General features: G+C 43.2%; 2 protein-coding genes across 4 annotated transcripts; one reads left to right on the top strand and one right to left on the bottom strand.

The window, feature by feature from the left end:
• The first annotated feature begins 189 nt into the window (after positions 1-189).
• On the top strand, positions 190-13,885 carry snrkb (SNF related kinase b). Its single transcript, XM_054777236.1, has 5 exons — positions 190-368; positions 1,391-1,733; positions 1,893-2,287; positions 7,288-7,429; positions 10,849-13,885. The coding sequence occupies exons 2-5, from the start codon at positions 1,513-1,515 to the stop codon at positions 11,861-11,863; spliced, it is 1,773 nt and encodes a 590-aa protein (XP_054633211.1). The 5' UTR covers positions 190-368; positions 1,391-1,512; the 3' UTR covers positions 11,864-13,885.
• On the bottom strand, positions 13,433-27,336 carry ano10b (anoctamin 10b). 3 transcript variants are annotated; one of them, XM_054777232.1, is made up of 16 exons: positions 27,211-27,336; positions 27,059-27,121; positions 25,240-25,460; positions 24,530-24,703; positions 23,978-24,115; positions 22,791-22,907; positions 22,389-22,505; positions 20,358-20,696; positions 18,787-18,969; positions 18,633-18,688; positions 18,486-18,560; positions 16,567-16,731; positions 16,287-16,478; positions 16,078-16,215; positions 15,889-16,005; positions 13,433-14,559 (listed from the first exon to the last, which is right to left on the bottom strand). In XM_054777232.1, exons 3-16 carry the CDS (start codon positions 25,451-25,453, stop codon positions 14,536-14,538), a joined length of 2,049 nt encoding a protein of 682 aa, XP_054633207.1. In that variant the 5' UTR covers positions 25,454-25,460; positions 27,059-27,121; positions 27,211-27,336; the 3' UTR covers positions 13,433-14,535. The 3 variants fall into 3 exon arrangements, with proteins under 3 accessions (XP_054633207.1, XP_054633208.1, XP_054633209.1); XM_054777233.1 differs by having other exon boundaries at positions 27,190-27,314; XM_054777234.1 differs by lacking the exon at positions 20,358-20,696.
• Positions 27,337-27,897: the final 561 nt, after the last annotated feature.

Raw genomic sequence — 27,897 nt, 5'->3', positions numbered from 1 at the left:
TAAATGGAAACACAAATTTCTCCTCTTAAGCTCTTAAATCTTCCTGTGATCTCCCAAAATCTTGGAATGCATCTCAGCTCAAGCTATTTGTAGAGAAAACACAGGAACACTTTGTTATATAATCACTCGCACTTCCATTCAGCGGGCCTGGTCTGAGCTGGAATGTATTGACGTCACAAGGAGCTGCACGCACGCGCGTGATGTGTACGCGCCGATCTAGCGCGCGCGCTCTCTCGGTCATTCGCGTTCCAGTCCAGCGAGGAGAGAAGCGTGCACGCGAAGGGAACATGGAGCTGAGTGAGGAAAGCAGAGGAAGCATCGACATTGTTGCGTTAAGTTCGCGGTCTTAAACGTCGCGGGATGTTAGGGTAAGTTAGCGACGCGGTGTGTATTATTGTACCGTGGTGCGGTTTGCTAGTCTTTGGTAGAGGTGGGGAAAGGGAGCCTGTAGGATGGCGGATGTGCCAACTCGGGACTGCAGTTGTGGGTCGGCCGACTAGAGAACAGCTGGCTGTGACACGACACTTGGCAGCCCCATGGCGACACAGCACAGCGTTTAGACCACACAGAACTAACAGTACTGCGTATATTAACACTACGAGGCCTCCCTCTGTCCAGAGATGGCGGCTTGTAAACAGCGCTGGGCTGCAATGTATTAGGGATGGGGATGAAGATAGATGATGTTGAAGAATGATGATGTCAGACGGACTTGTTACCCTTGGGAAGATCATATGATGACATCATCTACATGATTGTCACATTCAACACAACATGCGAACCCCACAGACATACATTAAGGTTTCCTGTTACACTATTGATCAGGCTTGCCATTTGTGCAGGGTGAGTGTAATTTGAGAAAGAGTCCAGCTTCCTCACCCCGCATGAGCCAACGGTAAATCTTTAATCCTTATAGCAACGCTAACTCATTTCTTTCAACTTTTAATATATTTTTTGTGGAACTCAATATTGTTTTGCTGGTCCGATGAAGTCAGCAGAAGTAAAACATAGGGGAAAAACTCACGATTTTAATGCATACTAACATACAATTAAATTTCTAAATGTCAATGATTTTTTAAAAAAATGTTACGTAACAAGCAGCATCACGAGCAAAGGCTGCCATTTTACTTCAGGTCTCACGCTGGACTGTTAGCATAACGACTAACACTTCCACCGCGCTCTCTCCACCCCCAAGCGAGCCTGGCCAGGGCGAGTTGGCTGCGCTGCCCTGCTGCACTGGCTATCCTTCAAAACCACTTGTCTTGATTACGTGCATGAATGTGCTTACAAGGCAGTGACGGTGCCATGCTTTTGACTGCTGCCTAATGCAAAATCACCTCTTGCCACCAACATGTTTGTCATTGTGTTGTTTTTTTTCTCTTCGTCCTGCCAGGTAGCTCCCCTGCAGTAAGAAGGATTTTTACCCAGCAGCCCTTCTTCCTTCTTCCCCAAAACGTTACTCATCCCTACTCCTGCAGTTTCCATACATTTTTAAACTTTTTTTTTTATATCAACATGGACTGCGGAGAACACATCTCGGCTCAAGACGAAAGTTTTAAATCAGGCCGCTTGAATCTTAGCGGGCTGTACCATGTGGGTCGGACCTTGGGCAGGGGTCACTATGCGGTGGTCAAACTGGCTCGCCATGTCAACACGGGGCAGCTGGTTGCTATCAAGATGATTGATAAGACCAAACTTGACATCATGGCAACCAGCCATCTCTTACAGGAAGTCAGGTAAAGAGTACTTATAATTCAAGAAAAAACATGACATGAACAAAAATGAAGCAGCTTTTGATTATGTAGAAAAATGAAATATGGATATATGAGAGTGTCACACTAAGCTTATTGATCTGCATCCTAATTCAACACAATGTGTTATTTATGTCATTTTAGATGTATGAGGCGGGTGCAGCATCCCAATGTGGTTCGCCTCTACGAGGTCATCGACACACCCACCACCCTTTATCTGGTCATGGAGCTGGCTGAGGGGGGCGACCTGTACGATTACATTCTTCGCCATGAGAGGGGCGTTGCTGAGGCCACTGCCAAACGTCATTTTGCCCAGATTTTGCGCGCTGTGGCGTATTGCCACGAACTCCACGTGGTGCACCGAGACCTTAAACCGGAGAATGTGGTGTTTTTTCCCCAGCAGGGGGCAGTGAAACTAACAGACTTTGGCTTCAGTAACTTATTCCAACCTGGGACAATGTTGGCCACCAGCTGTGGATCCCTGGCATATTCCGCACCTGAGATTCTGTTGGGAGAACAGTATGACGCGCCGGCTGTGGGTAAGGGTCTTTTAAAATCTGTTATTCACGTTGACATATAAGCCTTAAAGCCCCACTGTATTTTTTGACACGGCAAGGAAAGGTTATGGAGCCTGCATGCTGAGAACTAAATGGAGGAATTTACTGACATGTGCATAAATGTAGTATAGCAACAAAATAGTCTGATATGTGTTTTAAGGGGCAAGAGAGTGGTGGACAATTAGGAGGAAGCATTTGCCAAGCACCAGGATGGGTTCCACTTCCAGTTTAATGCCAAATAACCTCTGTGTCTGCAAGCTTGTAGTTTGTCCCCTTGACCCGACGTCTCTGTGTGTGGCTGCCCGTTTGTCCCCTTGACCCGACGTCTCTGTGTGTGGCTGCCCGTTGCCTCATGTCCTGAATCGTGAGGCCTCATACTATTTGCCCGTTCACATTCATTTGCGTGAGTGTAGCGTGTATGTTGTCTATGAATGTGTGTATTTGTGTCCGCAAAGGATTAGTGTGTGTATCTGGGTCAGTCTAGCAAGCCAGCCAACTGGGCACGTTCTGCAGTGGAGCCAAACACTGCAGTAAGTGAGGTTAAGCGTGTGTCTTCTTTAGTATTTCATCTTGAGGGGGGCATGAGTTTTCAGGGACTTGTCTCACAAACAGTGTATTTTGGGGGGTTACTTCAGATACAAATGCGGGGATGTGAGTTCTGGTTAGAGTGAATTCTCCAAAAGCACATGAATGTACTCTGGTATGGGGCCCTGTCAAGAACGACTGTGTAGGATGCACAGGAATGTGGGTCAAATCTGTGTTGGTGCAAGCCTTCCTGTTTGGGCTTTACATTTTCTCTGTGGTGGCGTGGGTTCCCTCCTCTGATATATCTACTAGAGTAGAAGATGGAGGCTGAGCCGTACATGTCTGGTTCAGAGAGGGGGGTGCTGTTTACTGTTAGACCACAGGTGGACCACATCCATTTGCAGCTAAATTGGGAGCTCTGAGGGCAAACACAATTCCACATGTACGATTTATTCTGATAAATGTAAATAGAATCAGTTCTAGCGTCAAACTGTCACCATCATAGAACTTTTATTAAATGTACAAGCGATTGTTTCAGTAAAATAAAAATAAAAAGTAAAAACAAATTAACTACTGGTAATGCTAAGCCCACCTGCCACCATAATGACCACAAGTGGTATCAAAAATTGATGTACAGATGGCATTTTTTGTGGTGACACTTTCCAGCTGCTTCAGTGTATTTCTGTTCTACTCTATAACAATAATCCCAAATTGCACCATCTATGACGTCTTTTGAGATGGCGCTTAGAGCCGTCCATATACACTGATGACAATCATGGTTAGATCTCTGCTGTTTAATTCAGCTCTGGTCGCTAACTGTGTGTTATGTTTAAATGTCACATGTGCTTATAATGGCAGTCACACAAAGATTACGCTTGCCAGACATTTTTAAACATTTCGTAATTTTCTTTGCGCACTGGCACGCAGCCCCTCACAGTTTACACATACTGTACTTCACACCAGTTTACGACAAATTTACTCATTGCCACGCAAAATTGCGTACCGCAGCGGGGACAAAATTCGCGCAAGTGTCAAGGTAGCTTTAGTCCGCGTCAGCTGCATTGGTGGGTTCTCTCGTACGACAGTATTCCAGCTTCCTCTCACGGTTTCAAAATAATGTATGTCGGGTTGCTTGAAGACGCTAAATTGCTGACAAGTGTGAATGTGTGTAAATGGCTGTTTGACAAAGTGTCAGTCCTGTGACTGACCAGTGCACTGATCAGTCCAAGTTGTATCGTATCCCACCTCTCACCCAAAATGAGACAGTCCTGTTGCCCTTAAGCAGTATAAGCAGTTTACAAGATGGATGATGAAGAACAGACATAGGCTCGTCCACAGGGCTTTTTGGTCATTGACAAAGATAAACACAGCTTTCAGTTACATAATATTTAGCCATTACAATGTGTGTACTTTACACAGTTTTGAGTGTAGCCTAGAAATGGACATGCTGTAGTTGAGTTTGTGCTTTATTTGCTCTCTTGTGTGTATTTGTGTTGCGAGTATAATTTACCGGGCATTGGTAGGCTATTGATGTTTTCACTAATGTGGCAAATCAAATCAATGAATACATCCATTGTATTTGTTGTTGAAATACTGTACATTTTAAACCATTTTGTGATGCATGCTGATTTATAACCTTAAAATATTCATTTTCTTCCAGGCATTTGAACACATTTTCCTTTATTAAATCGCTTTTTTTTTTTCAGATCGGGAAATGCTACATTTTTTCACAAAGTAATCATTGTTGTGTTTGTATTTCATGAAGAGGCCGGTTCAAAGTCAAAAAGTGTAGCACGACTGGTGGAGCTGCTTTGTAAATGGCCGCTGTAGAGCCATTTCTGCTCTTACATGCTCATTTAACGCCATAGTTCTCCCTGCACACACATAATATTATGTACTATCTGGACAAAAGTATTTCAGTTAGTCAGGGCTTGGGGTAACTGTTAGTAACCCTTAAATGATTTTCTTAATTATTCAGCTAACCAACAGGCATCTTGGCTATTTCATACTTTTGTGTGGGAACTCTTTTTGCATTTGTTCCAGTAAGGTCCATAAAGGCATGTCTGAATGACTTTGCTGTTAACTATGCGTGCTTACTTTACTCTGTTGTTTGGTTTCTTTGTGGAGCAACCTGTTAGCTTTAGCTGCATCGTGTCAATTCGGCTGACATAACAAGTTTCTCTGCCCGAGGGTGGGCTCTAATCACATGTGGGCAACGACCGTTTTTACTACTTGGCTGATAAGAAATATCTTGCCTGTTTTGGGTTTAGCTGCGGGCTGCTCCACTGTTTACATCAGCAAGGTCAGCGCCGACACAATGTCCTCAGTGTGTATGATGGACCAAATGAGACGCAAATGTCCCCAAGTCCAACAAATTAGCATGAATTTGCCTCTTGCATAGTTTTTTGTGTGGCTCTTAGGACAACCTCCACAATGATACATGCATTTTAGCAAGCACTGTGAATTATATTTAATTTATCAGGCAGTCATGTCAATAGAAACATGGAGAAATGCAATGCAATTACTATTCCTTGTCAAATAAAACTTTCAAATACAGTACAGATAGTTATGCCCTTTGTCACTGTTGGAGTATGGAGAACTATCAGTAGTATCCTACCAGTTCTTTCCCAGTCTTAAGTGGTCAGCGGGCCACTAATGGCTGTTACAGTTTGTACAGTATGTGTGATATTCCCCAGTGAGCTGAAAAATGTACATCACTCCGTGGCTTTGCCGCCCTTTTACATAAGTGTTCTCTAAACACAGACAATCGTGACTGTGTACATTGTGGTCACGACTGAGCACGGTTGTTTGGAGTGTAATGTAGTGCTGCGTGGACGCTGTACACACGGGACTGCTGTGCGTCCGGGTGTGGCGCTGAATGAGCCACAGTGTTTTCAATGAAATATATTGCAGTACATACATAAAAATCATGAGAACTGTTTGTCTTTAACTTGCTTTAGGCAAAATGGGCTGTTGTTGGGAACTGTTCCTAGTTGTGTCTACACAGGCAAACAAAAACAGTCCCAAAGCTTGATAGGTGTACTTTTATGTGCAGTGTTCATTTTGTGCCAGCAATACGTTTTCAATTGATTTCCAAACATTCACTGTAGATCAATAACAGGGTGTTGAGAGAATTGATGAATTTTGCAGGCAGTTTTGCAATACTTTCTCCACTTTTCTCTGACATTGTGGACCATGCTAAATTGAATGCCTAAATTCTAGCCTTCTTCTGACTACGCCCAAATTTGCAGAATTTTATTTGAAACCACCCTTACCTCGTTTCTACATGACCATATCACAAACAGGGATGCTACCAGGAATTCTGGGCCCCAGGGGAAAAAAAATCACATTGGCCCCCGTTTTTCAATAAATGATTTTTAGTGCAAAGTAATAATATAATATATTTTTGGGGATTATATTGGGATTGAACTAATGCCCTCTGCCTTACAAGGCAGCAGCTGTACCCTTACACCACCTGGGGCTGACAGGTGAGTGGCACATGGTGCGTGGTGTTAGACAACACGTCTTTTTCTTTTTTTCTCCTGCCTCGGGCTGACTTGGTGTTCCGTGCCTCAGGGCAGCAAAGTGTACCATTCTGCAAAATGGGGCCCCTCATGGATCTTGGGGCCCTATGCACAGAGCATGTTCTGCGTGTAGGGAGGGGCGGCCTTGATTATAACTAACATTAGATTCACTTATGCCCGTTTTGGAGAACCATTGATCTCCTGAGTCCAGCCTGCAACTGCAACTTAGACACAAATTACAATTAATAAGGGTGAGAATTGTAACTACTAAAGCATGCACTGACAGGAAATCTCAGTGGATACGGCCAAATTCTGTGTTGTCCTTTCACTTCACAGGAACCAGAACGTACCATGGTGGTGTTACAGTGCACATTACATGCATCGTAGAACATACAATCACAATCTAACGTATAATGCAAAGAATATAGTGACTATTGGATCCGTGGTGACCAGAAAATCTCAGGAGTTCTCATCTGTAAAGGCACCTTAGGTGACAAGTCACATTTTATGAGATGAGCTGGATATACAGTAGTCACTATGTTACAACAGGCTTGACACATGCATGCATGTGCTGTATTTTTATTTGCAGAGGGAAGGACAGAAAACAGAGAGCCAAAGACGCTCTCAAAATAACACAACACCAAGACAGGCTCCTCTGTAAATCAGTCCTCGTGTTCTTGTCTGGCTGTGCATGAGTGTGTAAGAGGAGGTGGTGGAAGGGAAGGAAGGAAAGGGAGGCAGACTGCAAGAGGAAATACACTGTCAGCATCAGGAAGCCTGTGTGCGTGTGTGTCAGAGGTCAAGAGTACCAAAAAGCTGCACCATCCTTTCTCACACTTTAATATTCACGCTCCTCACATTCCGGGGAATATTTAAATGTTTTAAGCAGGTGTTTTCATGGTGTGTATATTTTTTGTGCTTTTTGTGTTGCAGATATCTGGTCTCTTGGAGTCATCTTGTATATGTTAGTGTGTGGGGTTCCTCCCTTCCAAGAAACCAACGACAGTGAGACTCTGGTGATGATTCTGGATTGTCGCTACTCCATCCCCGACCACATCTCAAGCGACTGCAGAGAGTAAGCACAGATGCGTAATGGCAGTGTGACGCTTGCCAGTCCATCGTCCAAACCAATATTTACAATGCAACCTTGCATCTAACCTAAAGCTTGTATTTATTGAATACTGCAAGACGAGACAACGCACGATATTGGACCCACAAGAACGAGACGAGACAGGCAACTCGTACTGGTACTGTCTGTCAAACATTTTGCAGCGTTTCTTGAAATGCTCGCTTTTCAACTGCATTAGAGAGCAGCATTTATTTTGCGACGACTTTCTGTGAATGTTCGCGTTGATGGGCTCATCTCGCTCATTATTAACTCATTCAATCCCCGCCATTTTTCAAAGGACAACCCCTTCAGCGCCTGACATTTTAGACGATTTTGACTGATTTTTCAAGGTACACAGAACATTGTGTTCTACGGCTGTATATACCAAAAGAAAGATTAGACTCTCATCTTTCATCAGAAAAAAAGTTTAGTAGTCAGCAGTAGAACATACAGCAGGTACGTTTCAGTAAAATATCAGTTCCCAACAAGAAAAAGGAGAAAAACTGTTTTGTGAAAAGATACATTTCAAGCATCATTTTCACTTTGACATAAAGTTTTTGCTTTTGTGACATCTCAAATATCTAAACACCTTCACTACAACATAAACAACACAAAAAATGGTTGTTTTACATCAAAATAACAATTTATGTACAAATGTAACACCATGAACTATTTACGATTTTCACATTTGAAAGTAAACTGTGTGTGTGCACGCGTTTGTGTGCATGTGCACAACATCAGATCACTTCCTCCTTGCTGTCGAGTGTGTTAATACATGCAAATGATCCATGCCGAGCTCTTATCAAATGCACTTCTGCCACCTTGTGGCCGTCTGTATGGCTTAAAACGGCTTTAACGCGCACATCTTTTAGCGTGCACGAATAAATACGTCTTTGGGATCGGGTGTTCGGGTTTGTAAAAACATATAAATACATCTTTGGCATTGAATGAATGAATATTCCAACACGCGGGCTGTGGCATTTGGCTTTGCAAGCATCTTTTTCCCTCACGTTACCTTGCATTGATCCTCACGAAGCTCCACTCTTTTTCTATGTGTCAGTATGTGTATGCTGGCAGCCCCGCCTCCCCTCAACACAGCGACTGTATGACTGACAAGAGACGAGGAAAACAGACAATGATCATGCAAATGTAATATATGGAGGCGAGCAAAATTATTGAGTTCATAACAGTTTTTTGCCAAACGAGAAATCTGGTCACGTTTTTCTCGTGACACAGCTGTATTGGTGCAGTGAGTCACCCTGTGTTAAATAGTTACTGACCGTAAAAGTCTCTCATCAGTTTCGGTGAATAATTTTAGTGCTCTAGATGTGAGAGGCTTTTTCAGCCTGCTGCACACGGACAGGCTTGATTAAATGCTAAGCAGTCATTTGCCTAGAATAGACAACAATACCCGTTTTAATTCTTTTATGACAGTGTCTGTGTCATTTAGATAGATACTTTATTAATCTCCAAGAGAAATTTACATTATTTAACTATGATAGCAATTTTGGTCTTTTAACTTTATTAAAAGACACAAACAGTGTCATCACATTATTTCTCATTTGTAAGCACTTTGGCGCAGGAAGGCAGCCGCTTTCAAAATGAAAGTTAACAGGCAATGACATATGACACCACCTTCCTATTGGTGGAAAAAAACTTTGTCGTCAATCGAAGCATGAACAGCAGTTTGGTTACAGAGGGAGACGGGGGAAGGTGTGTAAACAGTGCCACCAAGTGGCCAACTCACACATTATAGCTTTAGAGGCCTGCTGACTTTTCTCTCTTGATGACCAAAGATGTTATATTTAATTTCTTGAGGCATTTCTTGAAATTTTGCGTGGAACACGTTTGTTGGGTACATAGTAAATAACAGGTAAATCATTATATAATAACTACAGCTTTGTTGTTAGCTAAATTTGTTCATGAGTTCAAAAGGAAACCAACCAACGCAAGATGAACAGTTTTTAAGGTGAGATACAGGAATCCCTAGTTGATTGCTGTTACGTGAATTTAAAGAAGTAGGATTCTTTCTTTATAAGTGGAATATTTTGTTGTTATGGCATACAAAACCTGTTTACAACCCTCTAAATACGTTTTTTTAAACATTACTAGAGCCCTCTAAACATGAAATGCCACCAATACAGTAATAACACACTGGTGGTGGTTAACTACATCTGTAGTCACAGCTGCCCTGGGGGAGTCTGACGCAAACATGGCTGCCAATTTGCGGCAACAGCCTCTGCAATCACCCCACCGAACATTCAAGGTGGAAGGAGTGAGGATTGAACCGCCAAACTTCCCATTTTCGGAAGAGCAGCTGAGCCACTGCCACCACTAGTCACCTTTACGTTTGTATTACCCAATGTAGTAGATAGAATGAGAGAAACTAAGCCGTTTAAGACATAAATAAAACTCATCCTCCTCTAAATTGTCCATCGGTATGAATGTGAATGTGAATGGTTGCTTGTCAATATCTGCCCAGCGATTGGCTGGCGACCAGTCCAGGGTGTACCCCGCCTCTCGCCTGAAGCCAGCTGGGCTCCAGCATACCCCCGTGACCCTATTGGGGATAAGCGGCATAGAAAATGGATGGATGGATAAAACTCATCCTTGTGTGTGTCGCAGTAAATATGTTCTGGTGCTAGCAGGAGAGAAGAATGAGTGGCAGACAGGAAGTGACATCGGGGGTTCAGAGTTGAGTTTTAGCTCGTCGTGGTTTATGGCTGCAACAGTCGATTATTATGTTGTTGTTATTATTATTGTGCCTGTTGTGAGATCATTTCAACCAATAAAATCCTGTTGTTCTGGTGATCAAGTCTGGTGCTTGTCTCACCGAACAATTACTGACACCTAGTGACCAATGTAGAATACTACATTCACAATTCCTAATTCATTATATTTGTATTTTCGCGCGTTTTTATGCTGGACAATGCTTAATTTAGGTAAAAAGAATTCAATCTAAACACAGGAACGCATGCAGTTTTCGGTCCTAGATTTCAGCTAGATTTAAAAGCAATTACCCTACAATAACAATTTAAAAACAATGTTTCTTTCATCCCAAATTTTTAAGATGATTAGTCGACGGATAAAAGCCTTTTCTCTGCTCCTGAAGAAACTGGAAATGTATGTTTGCATGCTTCTTTCCATTTTTTCCACTAAGTTGCCATAAACACCCCCATGTCTGCTTGTTTGGCCACAAATACACTGTGGAACATCTGATCCAGCACAATGTGCTGTCACATGATCACATGATCAGGAGCAGAAAAGAACAACCTTCAGGATATTCCGAAAATACTTGGTTAGCTTCCATCATTTGGATTGTACTGGTTTGCATGGCAGATGAGCAAAATGTATCCGCTGACATCATCTTCTCTTCTCTTTGTCAGTCTGATCTCCAGGATGCTCCAGAAGGATCCATCACACCGAGCATCGCTGCAGGAGATTGAGGCTCATCACTGGTTACAGGGGATGGAAAATGTCCTGCTCAGTCCGGAGGCCCCTCCTCATTGGCTGTCGGGGGCCCTCTCGCTGAGCACACCACGATCAAGGGTGGTCGAGTGTGGTGACCTGCTCGCTGCGAAGCCTCAATCTTTACCTGCACCACGGCAGCCCAACCTCAGCTACTCCCCGTGCCCGCCTCCTGCTGAGGAGCCGCGTGTCACCAAGAACCTCCCTGCTCTTCTGCAGATCTGTGAGGAGGAGGAGGAAGAAGAAGAAGAGGAAGAGGAGAGCACTTTAGCCAAAGAATATGAAGGTTTGTTGTCTTTGTCAGTGACTGAGCCAGAGAGAGAAAGCAAGGACGGAGCAGACGATGAAGATGGCAGAGAAGCCGAAACGACAGAAGAGCAGGGAAATCCAGCAGAGATGTTGGAGACAGAGGAGGATGGAACAGAGATGGAGATAGAACACACACATAGTGGATGTGTGATCTCAGACCAACCAGTTGGTCACATAGACAATTTAGTGAGTCAGGCTCCTGAGATCCCCCCTTCATCTGAGCCTGGTTTGAGGGTGCCATGCTGTCAGGGGTGGACAGAGTCCACCAGCCCAGAGAGAGACCACAACGAGGAAAGGGAACCCAACAACAACTTCAACAAACCTGCTCCATCTGTGACGCTCAAACAACAAAAGACAAGCCGTGGAGGGAAGAAGAACCAAAGGACGGACACAAATTTGAGGGAGGACTTGGTAACAGACAGATCTCAGTCCCACAACGCACCAGGGTGCTGGGACGAGGCCGCCACGAGGATGGACCCTGCAGGGAAACGGCACAGCATCAAGCTACGTGAGCGACTCTTCCAGCTGCCGCTGTGTGAGAAAGCGCTGGCCTTCAACATACCGACCAACAACAAAGCCAAGATCCTCCCTCTGGCTCAGTACAACTGTTGCCATGTGCTCTAAATAACTTGGGACACAAACACACACACGCACGCCCGCACGCACACAGGCTGTGTGAGCTCCCAGCTGACTGAGCAGAGACACAGAGGCCTTCAGCACGCAAACACTAAAGCGCACAGGACACACACTTGTGCAGCAAACACCCACGTTAAGCTACAGTTAGTGTAGAGCACAGTCGCTTCAGTGTAGTCCATCACCCACTTTGCTGCTTTGTGAGGGAACAACCACACAATGACTGAAAGACTGTAGCAACCTCGCTGTACCTGCACTGAAGAAGGGAAGATTGTCCCAATGAGGTGCCTACAAGGATGAAAGCTTCAGTGTCTATGTGATGTAAAACTCCAAAAAAGCACTTGTTTCTTCTTCTTCTTTCTTTTGCACAAGCCGCTTCTCTAGTTACAAAGCTCTTAAAATAAGCTGAGAGACTGTTACAATATGTTATGATATACTATATTCATATACTATAATATGCCTCAGACTGAGATGATTGTATCATTCTCTGTCCTCTTCATGTTCCATCCAGTGACCCCTTTGCTCCAGCAGTTGCGTTCTAAGTGGAATGCTGAATTAGTTTGGACAACACTGTTTTACACGTGCAGATGTGTCACTTACCATTATGGGAACCATGTGACTTTGTGCATGCTGTTACTGTTACGTACCACCATATACCTCCACGATGTGTCTTGCAGGGCACCGCTGTTGTCCTCTTGTCACCTTGATTGCACACAGTACAGTATCTCGGAGGCTGGTAGCGTCCTACTGCTACCCTTTGTTACGTACTGTATTGACAGAGGAGTCACTCCATGTGGATTTTTGTTTAGATTGTGTTTTCTGTCTATTCACATCCATTCATGTCTTATTTGAAGGTCAGATAGTAAATGTAGATATACTTTGTACAGTGATAAGGACTGCAGAACAGCTTACTTTATTACTGTAGTTTCATGCCCAAAATTGGTATCTGATCTGGGATCATATTAGAGAAAGGGTGAAATCTGATTATTGCTCATACTTAAGCAGCACTGTATGCATATAATCTGTGCCAAGGACAGATTGAAAGAAAGCTGTTATTTCCACGTAGTTGCAGCCTGCCTCTCCCTGGTGTGTTGTGTCTACTGCTTTGGAATTATAGGACCTCGTCTCCCTGGGGCCATTAACTTATTTTTCTGTATTTATTTATTAAAATGGATTAAATCAATGTAAAGGATGTGTACTTTGTCATTTTTCAAGGCAGGATTCGCTTAGGAAAAAAAAGCTAGAAATTGTCATCAGCAGCTTATTGTGACTTTATTGTGATACAACCAGACAACTGCTCTTTACATCTTCATTTAAACGTTACATGCGGGACACTTCGTGTAAACAGTGCCTCCTGGTGGCCTCTATTATAAATACACATTGAGTTGCCACCGTTATACTATACTGTAAGCATGATAGTCTGCTAGCACTTAGGGTCAACAGTAAAAATGTACATCAAGGTAGATTTTTGGTAACACTGCAGAGTCACGCAGTCACTAGAGCAGGGGTGAGCATTTGAATCCGGCCCGCCAGTTGCTTCCAAAGTATTTATATCCAAAGCCACTGCACATCCTTTATTCATGTACATTCCGGTTGTCTTATTCAGTAAAAAAAAAAAAAGATGTTTAAAGTACTCCTGTAAAAAGGGACACAAGCACATGACACATGTATGACACTTTTACATATAAAATAAGACAAATCCTTCCACGTGGACTGTTTTATTATAAAATATACTGAATTATAAACTTAAATTACTGTGCGTTTATCAAATATACACTATGCCCCCCCGCCCCGGGCCAATTTTGTTAACTCAATGCGGCCCGCGAGTCAGAAACTTTGCCCACCCCTGCACTAGAGGCACGATTTTTGCGTGTGTGCTGTACACGCAAAAATAGCTCATGTACGAAAGCATAAGCACGTGTGTTTGTTGAGGGGAGGGTTCCCTCTTTGCTCGCAACACAAACACGGTCAGTGCCGTCCCAAACCCCGACCATCAGAGCTTTCTTTTTTATGTCCTTGAACATTCAGTTTGCACACAACATTGCAAAAGCCACAAATGGAGACTTTTTGGCATTTTTTCTTATTTCATTAGATACTAAACTTGGGCTTTTTATTAGCTGTACCCTATAATCATCGGAATGATGAAGAAACACCTCCTTGAAATACTTCGCTGTGTGAGTAGTGAATCTATAGAATATTGCATGGAAAAGTTTGACTTTTTCAATTGAAGTCGTGAAATAAACACACTTTTTTAAAGATAGGCTAATTTAATGAGATGGACCTTGTTTGTTTTTTTGTATATGTTTACACTCACTTCACTTTCTCTTAATCAAATCATTTGCCACCGTTATGAGAGTTTTTGTTGATTGACAGTGTTCTGTCTCTCTGCTAAAATAAATGCACCATAAAAATGATGGTCACGTTTATATACCGTAATATCGCAATAAATCTTATTTTAAATCAACTTAGCTGAGCTGAGCCATCACTTATGGGTGTTGTCAGACGGGGCAGACTGCTAACAGTCAACGTATTTCCAAAGTTGAAAATGGCATCTTTAAAAGCCTACATGAGGAGCATGAGGGCACAGCGTCATGCGATCGGAGCTCAATTATCGTTCTTTTTCGGTCGTGTTGATCCACAGCCCCTCGCATTTTGAAACACAATCAGGACTCGTCAGCAGGCAGGCCCTGGAGGGGAAAGTCAGGCGATGTTGATGAGGAAACACCGAAATCAAACACAATTACAGTTAGGTTCAGAAATATTTGGACTGTACCTTTTTTATACATTGGATATGAAATAGGATAATCATGAACTGTAAACTTTCATCTTTAATTTAAGATGTTTCGCAACAATGTAGGAATGACATTTCCATGGACGGAGCTGGGGTGTGGCCACTGTGACTCACCGATGGCATACTGCAAATATGTTTTCAAGATGGCTGCCGAAATAAGCAGGCGTAGTATGGTTAACGGCAGATTTATTTGCACTGGCGCGATTGGTTTTCACACGCACATTTGTGTTATTAAAGAACTGAAAATGACGTGTGTCTTGAACAGAATACATGCACTGGTGTGAAAAAGTGTTTGCACCCTTCCTGAGACCTATCAGTGTGGAAAAGGTAATCAAGCCATTTCTAAAGCATTGGGACTCCAGCGAACCACAGTGAGAGTCATTACCTACAAATGGCGAAAACATGGAACAGTGGTGAACCTTCCCAGGAGTGGCCGACCAACCAAAATTACCCCCAAGAGCGCAGCGACGACTCATCCAAGAGGTCACAAAAGACCCCACAACAACATCCAAAAAACTGCAGGCCTCACCTGCCTCAGTTAAGGTCAGTGTTCATGACTCCACCATAAGAAAGACACTGAAAAAAACAAAAAATCACAAAGGGGGCAAACACTGTTTCACTCCACTGTATAATTACAGAAGATAGCGGCACATAGACATAACAAAACCCAGCGTCTCTTCCAGGTTTCATATTGGGTCTGGTTTAACATCGTACACTCGACTGGATCTTTCGGATATTGGATTTCGCAGCGCCAACGTTTTTATCGCCGGTCTTCGACATGTCTCTGAGAGCTCCATAGTACCAGAGTCTACACACACCACCTAGCCGGGCGGAAGTGCTTGCAAGTGGCGTCAAGAATGTCAACAGAGGTGAGGAAGGTGCGGGGGAATACGAGCTAACACCAAGCTAGCACACCTCGAAGACTCGAAGCCTTATTCTGCATATATTTTTCTGTTCCCATGGTGATAGTTGGCCTCGGTTTCATCGGTTCCAATGATGTGACTCCAGAAGACCGGAGGACTTTTTTTTTAGATGTTTTCTGGTAACGTCTAATCCAGCTTTCCTAAATGTTTGCGCCTTGTTGGGTTTATGTTGTTTTTAAAGCGGATGACGGCCTTAAATTAAAGCTGAAAGTCTACAGTGCAATTAAATCCACTGTAGCGGTACAGCATGCTAAGTGTCATTGTCCAAATAGCCAGTATGAATGTAAGGTTAGTGTGTTGACCTGCTGTCTTAGAGCCTGCATGGACGTGTACTCGATGTGGGCTCTCTTTTTCCGGATCCATTCCGGCTCATCCGGGATGACGGCTGCCATAATCAGCTTGATTAAGACGAGAACGTGCTGGCGGACAGTTGAAGAACATGAGTAAAAGACACACGCGTTATGTCTCTCATGAATGAGATTCCTTCGTACCTCAGCGAGCACGGCCAACAGCAGGATGTTGGCGCTGCTCATCTCGCCGCCCTGGTGCATCCTTTGCAATTGAGGCGAGAGCGTCAGCAGCCAGCAGTTCGACACAACAGCAATAAAACTCAGGATCTCGAAAGCAATCTGGAGAAGGACGAGACAATGATGGTTGTCCACTCACAACGTGCATGTTGCCTGTTGTGCTGTCCGCTAACCTGCCACACGCCCATGTTGGCCACGGGGGGGGAAAAAGGCTTGCGGAACAGTTTGCAGATCTTGTAGGCGTCGGTGCGGATCTCTGTGATGTTGTTGATGAGCAGCAGCACGGCCGTCAGAGGGTAAACGCATGAGAAAAGACTCAAGTAGCCAAACTGCACCAGCAGCTCAATGTACTCTGCAAACAGGCCCTGTGGCAAAACCAGCAACCCAAATCATTATGTTTTATAGCTTATATTATATTCATATTATTATGCTATATTTCAACTGGGCACTCACAGGGAAAACCGGCAGGGTGATTTGATTCCTAAATTTGTCCTCCTGCGGGTCATCCTCGCGCTCCGTCCTGTGGGGGGCGCTAACAAAGCGGTCCACCAGGAAGGGTACGACCACCTCCGTGACCTGGTTCACCAGCTGGGTCACAATCAGCAACGAAGCCAGGCGCTGCATGCAGACAGGAGTTGACCAATCAATGTAATATTTTTTGTTTTTGAATCAAATGGAATAGAGTAGGAATGAGGTAGGTGGGCGGGGCTGGTCAGGGCTGAGCCATTACAAATCATGTGATCAGAAACCTGATTCGCCTTGCCGGCCTCTGATGGAATCAGATTTATTAAGGAAGGGACGCTTCAGCGGTTTTATGTTTGAAGATCAATAGCACGGTGGGGGGGGGAATGCAGCCTGCATCAGCATCTCCGATGACTTAACGGGGTTGTGTGCATTATTGATGCAGGGGGACGAGTTTCAATGACGACAAATTCTGAACTCGAGCCGCATGCTTGCATCTAAACATTATTTTAACACACAGTCGTCCCTTGACACATCGAGGTTCACATTTCGCACATTCACTCTATTCACGCTACGATTTGTCAGAAATACACTATATTCATGTATAAATCATGCTGTTTCGCTTCAATACGACCTCTTGTTAGTAAAAAAAATGCATATTCAAGCCTAAATTAAACATTTTCAAGCATAAAAATGGAGAAATGAACTAAGGCATTCAAGAGCTGCATTCAAAGACGTTGATGAAATGTAGTATTCTCCACTGATACCGAGGTGTCATGTTTGGAAACACGAGGATCCAACTTGTTCGCTTGAACAACAGGCTTTTATTGGAGGTTTGAATGATCTCACGACAGGCACAATATTCTCGAATATAAACATGGGCTACTGTCGCTACAGTAACCCACGCCAAGCTAACACTCAACTGAACAAGTCTTATTGATGTCTGAAATGTTTTATTTACGCTTATTTTGCCTATTATATTGGGTAATACGAGTGTAAATATGACTGCAGCGGTGTTATTTCATGTCTAGACGTCTCTAATAATGTTAAAAACTCTATTTAGAAGGTTGTAAGCAGGTTTTAGATGCTCTAACTATGAAAATATTCCATTTATAAGTAATTTATACTACTTTGCGGAAATGTACTTAACACAGTCGGGTCTGCAACCAATTAACCGCGATAAACGAGATATTCCTGTACTGCAAAACTGTTGTATTGGATGCCATTAGACCAGGGGTCGGGAACCTTTTCGGCTAAGGGAGCCATGAAAGCCACATATTTTCAAATGTATTTCCGTGACAGCCGTGTAAAATTGCTAAATGTGAATTTGAAGACCAACAGTTTTAGAATAGAACAAGTCTCTGAATTTATTCTTTTGAAGACCACTGTTATACTAAAGCTAACCAATAATAAATCAAATACTTCTTTCCTTTAATGCGATTTCTGGTGCTGCATGGCGTTGCACCGAGCTCGCTATCTTTCTTTCTTTTCATCACCTTCTTTGTCACAAGTGTTGGCTCTGCAGAATTAGCCACAGCTGACTAATTGATCAAAGGAGGGAAGTTAAGTTCTTGACATCTCGGGTAGGCCACCGCATTATCCAGCAATAAGTTTTGGTGTCTGACGCGGGAAATATGGGAAGGCCAGCTGGCATCGGCTCTGGCCACACGCATGGCCTTGGAAAATGGATGGATGGATTAAAACGCATAAGAAAGTTTGATACTTTGAACCTTATTTTGAACATTGTGATTTCCGTAATGTTTTACTGTAAAATGTCAGCGGGGAAAAATGTAAATAAATCAATTTGATCATGTTAAGAAATGTCTGAGAGCCACAGGTTCTTTATCCCTGCATGGGATTGTACAGGCGTATCTAAAAAAAAGTGATCAGGGGTGTCGTCATGTTGTTACCTTGCGCAGCAAAGGCACATCTTGCTTGACAAATGCAATGTGGAAGAGTACCGCAAAGTAGTTAAAGAATGTGAACTGGGGAGAGACACAAAACAAGGTGAGTCGCCAGCAAGTTGGATGAGCAAATTGTCGGGGGCGGGAACTCACCACCAAGACTTTGGCTGTTAGGTGGTTCTGGAAGGCAGACTCTTCTCTGTGGTTCTCTGAAAGGACACAAGAAGATGACGTCCCATCAACACAGTCCGGGTGGGTTTGGGATCAACTTGAACTTCCATCGTCCATCGAGTGTTTTCTCACTCACCAAATTCAGTCAGAGATTGTGCCACCGTTTTGTAAACAGTAGCCAGCACGTTCGTATAGACAATGTGAAGCACAGAGGGCGCGTAGAGCAACGTCTGCGACACCAGCGAGTCCCAGTCCTCATGGAGCCGCATCGCCTGGTGCTCCCCCCAATAGAAACACAGCATGCCGAGGACCACCAGTCCTGCAGGTGGATGTAAGACTGGGCTTGTAGACTTCACCAACGTATGTCTGCTTGCAAACACATTTCTCGGCACCTAAGCTCAATTTTTTTTTTCTGGAGAAATTAAAGGGCTACAGTTGATGTCTTGAAATTGCTTAAGGCTCTGTCCCATACTGACATTTAATGATTTTGTCTCTCGGTCTACATATTTACGTGAGACAGAAAATCATTTTTTTTGTCCATCCATGAACGGTAGACAGAAATGCACGAGTAACGTCTAAATATGTCTTAAAGCAAACGTATGCTTGAGTATGCGTGACATCTTCATTCAGCACAGCTTGCCTGAGTAACGTTTGCTTACGTAACAGCAACGGAGGGCATTTAAAGTCACTCTTTGACAGACCAAAACCTGCGATCTTGACTCTTTTCAAGTCAACTTAGGCTCAGTCAGACTATTACGGTAGCTACTGTGCTAGCACCACGGTTTCTTTTTGAAAGTATGTTTGGAATACTATTATTTTGGACCACTATCACACTTCTGCCTGCCCAACAGCTGGGAAAGTCTACAAACTGGTAGGTTTCCGCCCGAGTAAGGGTGAAAACTGCAAAAATCAAATATATGAGAGCCGCAAATTGCTAACCAAAGCTGGATGTCAGAAATTTTGAACATAACCAATGTTTGCAACGGCTAGCGCCATCAGGTGACATCTAGATATGTCTCTAAACCAGAAAGAAAAACAAACCAAGTCCAAAAACCGTACGTTTTTGCTTTTCAGAGGTGATCATTAAATGGCGCCGTGGGATATCGGCATCATACTGTATACTCAGTGGCAGTGGCAGAGATCAGAGGCGGTTCTACCTTGAGTGGTGCCCTGTGGGAGTCCCCCTTCCGGCCCGAAACCGCCACTGCCTCCAGAATTTAGCGAAGTTGCGGTTACGTGAATTCTCGCTTGGTCAACCAATCCCCACAAATTACGCTCAACGTCGCCACTCCAATCCTCATGACTTCCCCGCACATTTTGGCCAATCAAATGCGAATGTCAACTGTCTGACCAATCAGATGTGTCCCTGCATCGCCCACTCACATCCTCACTTGCTTATTTACAATGACGTGATGATAATCGCTCCTTATTTTGGTTTTATCCACTTCATGTGAGCAGTATGGGGGGGGGGCGCAAGTAGAGAGTGTCTCTCTCTTCCCTCTCTCATCTGTCTGCACCGCCCATTGTCTTCTGCGTCCTGATTGGCTGTAGACCACTGTCAATCAATCTCTTTCGTGCCGCCCTGCCGTGTCTCCTGTGTCATCGCCAGCTTGCTTGCTTGCTAACCTTGCAGCTTTTGTATGTTTGCAAGTTTCTCCCCGACAACACCCACAATGTCAACAAGTCAGGCATTAAGCAGAGTCATACCCAGAAACATTCCGACCACAGGGACCGAGACCAGTGCCATTCGGAGATCCCTCTGCCATTCAGGAAATAGTGGCTCCACACGACCAGTGACAGGGTTCACCCCAAGATGACCATGGAAACCAGGACGGGGTTCTGCAAAACGCTCAGCAAGGTGAAGGGTCCCCCAGCGGTAGGAGAGGGTGAAGCTGCGACGCTTCCACAGCTCCATGACCACAGTGGACCACAGCATGCTGAACACAGCCTGGATCATGTGACCACTGATGGGGAGTCCTGTGTCCTCTTCCAGGTTCTCCACCTGCGAGCCAGAGACTGACTCCACCACCTCCTTCTGAACCTCACCTGGGAACAACACACAGCGTTTCTGCACATGGACTACATATCATAGCATCCATCCATCCGTCCATTTTCTATACCGCTTGTCCTCACTAGTATATGCTGGAGTATATCCCAGCTGTCATTGGGCGAGAGGCGGGTGCACTCTGGACTGGTCACCAGCCAATCGCAGAGCACATATAGACAAACAACCATTCACACTCACATTCATACCTATGGACAATTTAGAGTCGCCAATTAACCTAACATGCATGTTTTTTGGAGTGTGGGAGGAAACCAGAGTACTCAGAGAAAACGCACGCACGGGGAGAACATGCACACTCCACACGGAGATGCCCAAGATTCGAACCCACCGTGCGGCCCTATGTTTCAGGTCATCAAACAAATGTAAATACTAATCAATGTCAATACAATGCAGTTTTAAAATGAAACATTTTATTATTAAGAGAGAAAAAAAATCCAAAGCTACATGGCCCTGTGTGAAAAAGTGATTGCCCCCTAAACCTACATAGCTGGTTGGGACACCCTTAGCAGCAACAACTGCAATCAAGAGTTTGTGATAACTTGCAATGAATCTCTTACAGCGCTGTGGAGGAATTTTGGCCCACTCTTCTTTGCAGAATTGTTGTAATTCAGCCACATTATACAGTTTTCTAGCATGAACCGACTTTTTAGGGTGATACCACAGCATCTCAGTAGGATTCAGATCAGGACTTAGACTAGACCACTCCAAAGTCTCATTTTGTTTTTCTTCAGCTATTCAAAGGTGGACTTGCTGGTGCATTTTGGATCATTGTCCTGCTGCAGAAATCAGAATTCATGGTTCCATTTATCACAGCAATTCTTCCAGATCCTGAGGCAGCAAAACAGCCCCAGACCATCACACTACCACTACCATATTTTACTGTTGGTATGATGTTCTTTTTCTTACTTTATGTTACTTTTATGCCAGATGTAATGGGACACGCACCTTCCAAAAATGTCACCTTTTGTCTTGTCAGACCACAGAGTACTTTCACAAAGGTCTTGGGGATCATCAAGATGTTTTCTGGCAAAATTGAGACAACCTTAATGTTTTTTTTTGTTCAGAAGTGGTTTTCGTCTTGGAACTCTGAACTCTGAGTCATGAACACTGGCCTTAACTGAGGCAAGTGAGGTCTACAGTTATTTGGATGTTGTTGTGGGGTCTTTTGTGACCTCTTGGAGTTGTCGCTGAGCTCTTGGGGTAATTTTGGTTGGGCGGCCACTCCGGGGAAGGTTCACCACTGTTCCATGTTTTTGCCATTTGCGGATAATAGCTCTCACTGTGGTTCGCTGGAGTCCCAAAACTTTAGAAATGGCTGTGTTACCTTTTCTAATCTCAGTTAAGTTATGTTTTAACAGGGGGGGTAATCACTTTTCCACACCATGTAGGCTTGGATGTTTTTTCTCCCTAATAATAACAAGTTTAATTTAAAAACTACATTTTGTGTTCAGTTGTGTTGTCATTGACTAATATTTGCATTTGTGTGATGATCTGAAACATTTAAGTGTGACAAACGTACAAAAAAAAAGAAATCGGGAAGGGGGGGGCAACACTTTTTCACACCACTGTGAAATACACAGTACAACTGATTTATTTACTGCATGTGTTTAATTTATTTTGCAAGCACACAAATCTGGAACTAACTGTAAAAACACATGTTTGCACATGCTTACTGGAGAAGTATGTGATTGACAGGCCCATTATCGCAGGGGGCAGCAGAGACCACGTGTAGAAATCAAGGAAGCTGAAGTAAAAGCCCACCGTGCTGCCAAAATATGCGTTGACTGAATCTGATGGCGAAACAGAGAAAAAGAAAAGAAGAAAGAGATGTAGACCCTGATATAGAAAATAAAAACAAACACATCATTATTGACCTGAAGCGTTTTGGCAAACATTTTGCCCCTCTGTCTGCAAAATCATTGCTGTACAAAAAAAAGACAACCCTCTGTATTTCCTGACAGGACGTGAGTCTCCTGGAAGAACAATGTGTCTCCTCACAGCGAATTGTGGAATGGAATCTCGACTTGAGTTACAATGGCAGAGTCATGGTGTGGGTGTGATGCACGTCAACCCACCCAGCGGCTGAGACAGCTGATTCCCAGAGTACCACGACTCACTGAGCTCCTTCAGTTTTTGCCGTTTATGAAGGGGGAAAGTGTCCACAACCACACCGGCAGAGCTCATCTTCTGCCCTGCAACAACATTGAGTCTTATACACTTCATAAAACAGATGCAGCAATAAGCAGCATACATAGCGGAACATACACACACGGACAGTGAGGCTGAGGGAAGCACTTCCATGATTGAACGTGAGCAGCCAAGAACAGCTGACATCAGCACGGACACATTGTACAACCGGACACGGGATGAAAGTGGAGCAAGCAAAACAACAGTACGCAGCACCTGTCAAATGTTTAGACACAATGTGAGTAAAAATGCCCAAACGTGACTGGTACTCTAAATTTACCCACAAAAAATGTCAAAAAAAGGCCTCCTGTTCCTTGTTAGAGAACAGCAAGTTGTGTCAAAAGTACTGACTCATAGAACAGTTTACAGAAGGTCCAATGAAGGTTATACGTAGTGCATTTTATATGTGAATCCTGAAATTTCCCCCAAAAGCCCAATATCCCTACCTTTTTGTGAGTAGCGTATAATAATACAAAACAAAACAAAAAAAAAGCCGCTATCTCAGCTTCATTTTATAAGTGACAAACATACAGAGTGTAATTGTTTTGATCAGAAGCGACGTTTAATTTGAGAAAATGCTGCAAAGACTTTGCACACGCCTGATTTACAGCGTAAACCACATTTCAGGACCATTTTAGGTTCGATTGTTGTGTATATTTCCATACCAAACATAAAACATACTGTACTTTTCTGTAAATATCGCATGAGAACGAATGAGAAAGATTCATTCCAGAGTCGTTACACTGCTAAACCTGTTCTCATCAGAAGTTAGTAAGACGTCATATAAAAAGTAATGTAGAAAACTGACATGAGCTCCATCTGCTCTTGCAGTTTTTCCAGTTTTTTTTAGGTAGGCTACACCTCAACAATCGAGATCCAATGCTCTCAGAACTAAACCCAAAATACACCATCCAGAATAGCTTTCACTATGATCCACGACACTTCCTACTCCTACCACAATACTGAACACATTGTCAATCAAACGGACTTTGAATTTTTGATCCACTTTATGTGTAGTCTGGAGTTTGTGGTGAGGTGACAAGCAACAAATATTCTATTTTACTGCGGCACTCACAGATGTTATCTCTGTGTTGTAGGGTGTAGTTGTCAGCCAGACCAGGAATCCTCACATCCCTCTGTGCATGCAGACCCTCCAGCTCGTACTTCACCATGTACTGTCTCTCAGCCAGCGTCAGAAAGACCTCCATGTTGTCTGTCATACATGGAAGGACATACATGTATACATACAGTATATAAAACACATAAGACTACAATGTACAATACAATTTGGTTCAAAGACATTCCTCCATAGATATTTGGAGGACTCCAGTAAAAATAATGATTCAATGTTAGCTCTAATGTCCTTCTGATGCATTTATTGCACACAGAATTTGCCTTTTGAAGTAGATCGCAGTTGTTAAAAAAAAATAAATACAGATGAGAGTCCTTATGACAAACATACTGTACACTAGAGCAGCTAACTTGCAAAGACTGATAACCCAAATTGAAAAAAAGACCAATCTGATTCACTCATTCCTATGCATATTATCACCAGGCACAAATACCACCATCTAATACATTTTGTGCATTGAATGCAACTTTCTTAAGAAACCTTCCACTGTTGTACCTGCGTGTCTAAAGTTGTCTTTGTCTTCATATGAGAACGTCTCCATTTCTCCAGTGCAGTAAGTCTTACACAAACCCAGCTCCTCAGTGGCTCGCAGTAATGTGCACCGTGGGGCAGAGACCACAATGATATCACCGCTGGCATCTTCACCTGGATGGGCCAGTAATGCTGCCCCTATGTGGGACAATGGGAAAGTGTTATTTTTGAAGTATGCGTCCAAAAAGACAGCAAACATGACCGGCTTCTTCTGTAACACTGAGTTATTGATGATGAACCTTCTCATTGTTTGTAGGAGGTTTGGAGCTAGAGTAGGTTCAGATACTGTAGTTCAACCGCATTGTGCAACAGCAGCAGATTTGAACATGTGGCTGCTATGGAGCTCAAGACAGCAATTTGAATGAAACAATGGAGATCTTAAATCCTTGAGGAAGGTCATAACACAAAAGGTGTATTGTTTTATTGTCAAAAGGACATGTGATGAGAAAAGCAAAGTCATATTTTCACACACTCAGGTTGCTTGTCTGTGAACACTAACACTCCTGGATTATTAGAGTATTGCAGCCAATCAGGGATACCTTCATTAAAATGTACGTCTTTCTGATCCTACTTCAAGTGAGGATTATTTTTCTACAAACCAGCACCGGTCGCTTTTTTGCAACCAAAACATCTTGAAAAGCAGAAAGGACAAGAAAGAAGTTGTCTGTCCTCACCTCCTTCTCTCTGTGGAGCTCCAATCAGTCTGATGAGCCACCTTTTGGTCTCAGGACGGACCTTTTCTCCAAGTTTCACCAGAACCAGCGGCTCAACCGCCTCCGACACGCAACACGGGCAGCTGACCTTGGTCCATCCTCGCCCAGTAGATGCAGCACCAGGAGGTTTTTCACCAGGTGACTTTTCAGGGTCATCACGTCCTGCCTTACTCATGATGACTCTGGGATGAAGAGTAACAGTAGTTTTACATCAGTGTGAGAGGAAGGGCTCCCCCTGGGGCCGCCACAAGACTTTAGGGAAGCTTATACTGTATGTACTATATATATATATATATATATATATATATATATATATATATATATAATAAACCCTATATATAATAATTACTTTAAAAATGAATGAAAATGTATTGCAAAAATGTAAGTTTAAGTTAATAAATATTAGTTTTTTTTAAATAATGCATACATTACAATTAAAGCAAATTTACAAAATAAATGTACTTTATATATATATATATATATATATATATATATATTATATTATATTTACTGTATATTATATATTACATAAAAATAATATATTTATTTTTGATTAATAAATGCATTTTTGCCTATGTGTCCAGACTTTCGGGACACCTTTTTTTTTCTTTTTTGTTTGTTAAAACAGCAACGCTAACTTCAGCTACGGTTAAATGGATGAATGTCTCCAACATCCATTATGGGTCTGTCATTTCTAGCAAAGTCAAGTTCATTCAAATGAAGTGATGATAATACCATTACAAATAAATGAGGCTGTCCTTTTCGCATTCAAAAGTAAAGGCTGGCTGTCAACATGTCACATGTTAGCGTTCGGAGCGCATTCAGATCCTTCAATTCTCCTAACATTGCTTCAGTTTAGTCTAAAGAGATGAAGGTGTTTTTTTTTCAATCAACACCACACCATGATAAGGGCCAGAATTTTTGATTTGTTGAAAAACAACATTAGAAAAGACAACCTGAAATATGCCATGATCTGAAGTAGGCTAGCCAGCCAGTGACTTTAACTCTGATGTTTCCATATTTGGTCACCTTGAGTGGACAATCACGTCAGTTCATTGAACATGATGTGGAACGACACACACACACACAATCATTTTAAAAAAATGGGACAATAATGTAACCATCCATCCATCCTTTTTCTATACTGTGTGTCCTCATTTGGAAGATGGAGCCTATCCCAGCTGACTTTGGGCGAGAGGCGGGCTACACCCTGGGCTGGTGGCCATCCAATCAAACATCAAACATGTCTCCTTGATGTCAATTCATTTTGCTATTCTTAATACTCCTAAAAGCCCAGTGGACCTCTATAATCCCTAACTACAATACAACTACAATAATTAACATGTCCTTATATTAGTGCCTACCTAAAAGTCAATGATGTTCTATACAGGGTTACCTTATATAGCTGCGATATAGGAAGCCCACAATATTAGGAAGTGTGCTCACTATGTGAGGCTGCACAGTTGTACACCGCAACGATCACAATAACAACAACAAACACAAGAGTTAGCACGGTTATGTTTTTTTTTTTATCCAGATCTTGCATTGGATGGCATTAGATGGATGGATAGCTAATGAAGTGTCGGTGAAGTGTGTATTTTTGTGTGAGGCATCATAACCATATCAGTGGCAGGAAGTGCTGTGCTAACTCTAAATGACAATGCAGTAGCACAAAAAGGGCAACTGTAATCACCCACTGTGTCACTGCGTTATGGTCATATGGACAGTGAGCAGGAAAAGAACATGACGTGGAGAGTGAAGGATAGGATCAATACCACACCTGACAGGTCCTGTATGATGAGGTTCTGGTCTCCAGTCCTACAGGCCCACACCACACCCCCTCCTGTTTGAACACAGAAAGCTACTGTAAATGTATCCAGGTTTGTTGAAAAGAAAGTAGAAACAACACACTTTGACTTTGCGCACACATACTCAGACAGCAGCAGAGTCACCATAGCTTTCTCTGTGTGTGCGTGTGTGTGTGTGTGTGTGTGTGTGTGTGAGTGTGTATGGCAGGAATGCAGAGGAACTTCCCCAGACTGCAGGGTGTGGAGGGTTGTTTGGTTTATATTCAGGCTCCTCCTTCTGGCCTGCTCGCTGCTTCAGGGTCCTACTGCTCCACTGGCCTGCGTGTGTGTGTGTGTGTGTGTGTGTGTGTGTGTGTGTGTGTGTGTGTGTGTGTGATTGCGTCAGTGTCTCTCTTCTCTCTCTTTCTTGCTCACACACACACACATAAATGAAAAGGTAAATCTGATCCTGTACTGAACAATACATCTTTTTTTCCCATCAGAGGTCAATCGCATGAGTTGATCTGGCTTAGTTTTTCCTCCGGATGCCCTTCCTAACGCTACTTGGAAGCGGCACTGGGCAACTCCAATGGCTGGCAAAGAATAGAACCCACACCAGCAGCAAGTTTATCACCAGGGCCTCTACCGAATATTACATATTGCACAATAAGGGAAAGGCTTCTTGAGACGTCATCTGTACTTCTGTGACGAAAGAAGATGATGTCTCAAGAAGCCTTTCCCTCGTTGGACAACTCCTGTACGACTGAGAGCCTACACAGACATATTGCACAATATTCATTACATACATGCAAAGGCAAAACATAATTCAAAG

This window comes from Dunckerocampus dactyliophorus, chromosome 5 (assembly GCF_027744805.1).
Source record: "Dunckerocampus dactyliophorus isolate RoL2022-P2 chromosome 5, RoL_Ddac_1.1, whole genome shotgun sequence".
NCBI lineage: Eukaryota > Metazoa > Chordata > Actinopteri > Syngnathiformes > Syngnathidae > Dunckerocampus > Dunckerocampus dactyliophorus.
The sequence above is the reverse complement of the archived record's forward strand: the minus strand, read 5'-3'. Positions and strand labels throughout refer to the sequence as shown.

Excerpts from the sequence above, each read along its gene's own strand:
- snrkb (XM_054777236.1), top strand. The coding sequence starts at position 1,513 with ATGGACTGCGGAGAACACATCTCGGCTCAAGACGAAAGTTTTAAATCA. Across the intron at positions 1,734-1,892 it reads CATCTCTTACAGGAAGTCAG|ATGTATGAGGCGGGTGCAGC; the intron begins GTAAAGAGTACT and ends ATGTCATTTTAG. Across the intron at positions 7,430-10,848 it reads ATCTCAAGCGACTGCAGAGA|TCTGATCTCCAGGATGCTCC; the intron begins GTAAGCACAGAT and ends TCTCTTTGTCAG.
- ano10b (XM_054777232.1), bottom strand. The coding sequence starts at position 25,453 with ATGAGTAAGGCAGGACGTGATGACCCTGAAAAGTCACCTGGTGAAAAA. Across the intron at positions 16,732-18,485 it reads ATGTGCCTTTGCTGCGCAAG|CGCCTGGCTTCGTTGCTGAT; the intron begins GTAACAACATGA and ends GTCTGCATGCAG. Across the intron at positions 16,006-16,077 it reads TGTTGGCCGTGCTCGCTGAG|CACGTTCTCGTCTTAATCAA; the intron begins GTACGAAGGAAT and ends ACTGTCCGCCAG.